Raw genomic sequence first — 3052 nt, forward strand, 5'->3', positions numbered from 1 at the left:
AGCGTGGCTCTGAAGACACTTGTTCTGGTGTTAGAGAAGAGGACACTGTGCTGGGGTCCATTCCGAGGAAACATTACACCCCTCAGGAAAGAGCCGCAGGTGGAAAGGAGGAAGGAGCAGCGGCGTCCTCTAGCAGCGCAGCATGTGAGCAGACCCGGGTTCAATTCCAGTGCTGCTCTGAGTTACAGCAGAGCGCTTTGCTGAAACCGGAGCTGCAGTTCCAGTGGTGTTGTGTTCAGTCACAGTCACGCTGCAGTCATTCAAATATAATTCCACTTACACTGAAACACTACCTTCCACTGGACTGTGCTGCATGACACCCCCCTGCCAACGAACACACACCCCCACGTGCGCGCACACACACACACACACACACACACACACACACACACACACACACAGACAGATACACACACACACAGTTCATTCTATATAGAGGGGGTGCAATTCAATATGTTAACAAGGGAACATTATTCAGCAGCTTTCACTGGACTCTATGAAGCTGAGGGAGTTCATTCATGTTAACAAGGGAACATTATTCAGCAGCTTTCACTGGACTCTATGAAGCTGAGGGAGTTCATTCTATATAGAGGGGGTGCAATTCAATATGTTAACAAGGGAACATTATTCAGCAGCTTTCACTGGACTCTATGAAGCTGAGGGAGTTCATTCTATATAGAGGGGGTGCAATTCAATATGTTAACAAGGGAACATTATTCAGCAGCTTTCACTGGACTCTATGAAGCTGAGGGAGTTCATTCTATATAGAGGGGGTGCAATTCAATATGTTAACAAGGGAACATTATTCAGCAGCTTTCACTGGACTCTATGAAGCTGAGGGAGTTCATTCTATATAGAGGGGGTGCAATTCAATATGTTAACAAGGGAACATTATTCAGCAGCTTTCACTGGACTCTATGAAGCTGAGGGAGTTCATTCTATATAGAGGGGGTGCAATTCAATATGTTAACAAGGGAACATTATTCAGCAGCTTTCACTGGACTCTATGAAGCTGAGGGAGTTCATTCTATATAGAGGGGGTGCAATTCAATATGTTAACAAGGGAACATTATTCAGCAGCTTTCACTGGACTCTATGAAGCTGAGGGAGTTCATTCTATATAGAGGGGGTGCAATTCAATATGATAACAAGGGAACATTATTCAGCAGCTTTCACTGGACTCTATGAAGCTGAGGGAGTTCATTCTATATAGAGGGGGTGCAATTCAATATGAGAACAAGGGAACATTATTCAGCAGCTTTCACTGGACTCTATGAAGCTGAGGGAGTTCATTCTATATAGAGGGGGTGCAATTCAATATGATAACAAGGGAACATTATTCAGCAGCTTTCACTGGACTCTATGAAGCTGAGGGAGTTCGCTCTATAGGGCGGTGATGCAAACCCTTTAGGCAGAGCTGGAGATGAGGTCAGCTGAGATCTGAGTCTTGTTTCTTCTTTCTGTCCCAATCAGATGCAGGAGAGTCCACGTCACCCCTCCTCTCTTTCGGCGGCAGCCGACAGCGTCGGACAACGACGCGAGAGGCGCAGAAACCCACGGCCGCGTCTTTCCCGGACGGCCCCCTGCCCTCGGGGGTCGGCAGCCCCGAATCCCCGCCAGCCGTGAGGACCGTGCCTCTCCGCTCCGGAACCAATCCCGACCTGCAGCTCCAAACAGCACCGGCGAAGAGCTTCAGCGACTCGGGGAGTCTCGGACAGCGCCGGCCCGCTCACGAGGGAGAGAAGCCCTATCGCTGCGCCGAGTGCGGGAAGAGCTTCAGCGAGCTGGGGAATCTGAAACAGCACCGGAGAATCCACACGGGGGAGAAGCCCTATCGCTGCGGCGAGTGCGGGAAGAGCTTCACCCATTCAAACTCCTTGAAGATCCACCAGCGCGCCCACGCGGGGCAGACCCGCTACATCTGTGACGGGTGCGGGAAGAGCTTCAGCCAGTTCGAGCACCTGAAAGTACACCAGAGGATTCACACCGGGGAGAAGCCCTACCAGTGCTCCGAGTGCGGGAAGAGATTCCGCCATTCCGGGGTGCTGAAGAAGCACCAGCGGATTCACACCGGAGAGAAGCCCTACCAGTGCTCCGAGTGCGGGATGAGATTCAGCCGGGTGGACTATCTCAAAACGCATCAGCGGCTTCACGCATGAGAGAGACCGTTTCTTTCTACTGAAAGAGTTAATTAGGGGGCTGGGAAGGACCTGGTCTCGGTCAGAGCCGTTGAAAGCTGGGACACTTCGCTCCCCCAAACAGCTGGTTTTGAAACACTAACAGAAGTCTTTAGAGCTGTTGATAATATCAGTCTGTCAGTCTTTATTACTTCTGTAACACCTTCTGGGATAAATCCTCCTCAAAGTGCTTTACAGATAAACGCATCACGGGCAAAACAATTAGGTGACAAAATACAAACGCCCTTTTCAATAAATGAGGCAAACCAGATTCTGCAGTGATTGCTTTAAAAAAAAAAAAAAAAATTCAAAAATATGTATGCAGATAAACACAATTCACATTACCTGATCGAATTTCAAAATACAGACGCTAAATTATAAAATAATGTGTTATTAATTGTTCTCCCAGTTTGACATGCAAACACATGTTTAATTGTTTTAATTTATTTTAGTTTTTTATAAGAATGCATCCAAAGACTGTTTGAATTACTGCCCAGAACACCAGATCCCACTGCTTCAGAAAACTGGTTTCATAACTAGCGAGACATAGCAATTAAATACAGTGGAGAGAGCAGAATACAGGATAGCAGCAGAATACATGAAATAGTGCATTAAATACAGTGGAAAGAGCAGAATACAGGATAGCAGCAGAATACATGAAATAGTGCATTAAATACAGTGGAAAGAGCAGAATACAGGATAGCAGCAGAATACATGAAATAGTGCATTAAATACAGTGGAAAGAGCAGAATACAGGATAGCAGCAGAATACATGAAATAGTGCATTAAATACAGTGGAAAGAGCAGAATACAGGATAGCAGCAGAATACATGAAATAGTACATTAAATACAGTGGAAAGAGCAGAATACAGGAT

The 3052-nt window shown here is 46.7% G+C and overlaps 1 protein-coding gene across 1 annotated transcript; it reads left to right on the top strand.

The window, feature by feature from the left end:
* Positions 1 to 5: 5 nt before the first annotated feature.
* On the top strand, positions 6 to 2819 carry LOC121310226 (gastrula zinc finger protein XlCGF49.1-like; the record flags this gene model as incomplete). Its single annotated transcript, XM_041243527.1, has 2 exons — positions 6 to 144; positions 1474 to 2819. Coding segments are annotated over 2 exons (825 nt in total), but the record flags the coding sequence as incomplete, so codon positions are not given.
* Between the last annotated feature and the right edge of the window lie 233 nt (positions 2820 to 3052).

Source organism: Polyodon spathula, unplaced genomic scaffold (genome assembly GCF_017654505.1).
Source record: "Polyodon spathula isolate WHYD16114869_AA unplaced genomic scaffold, ASM1765450v1 scaffolds_1867, whole genome shotgun sequence".
In the NCBI taxonomy this organism is placed as follows: Eukaryota; Metazoa; Chordata; class Actinopteri; order Acipenseriformes; family Polyodontidae; genus Polyodon; species Polyodon spathula.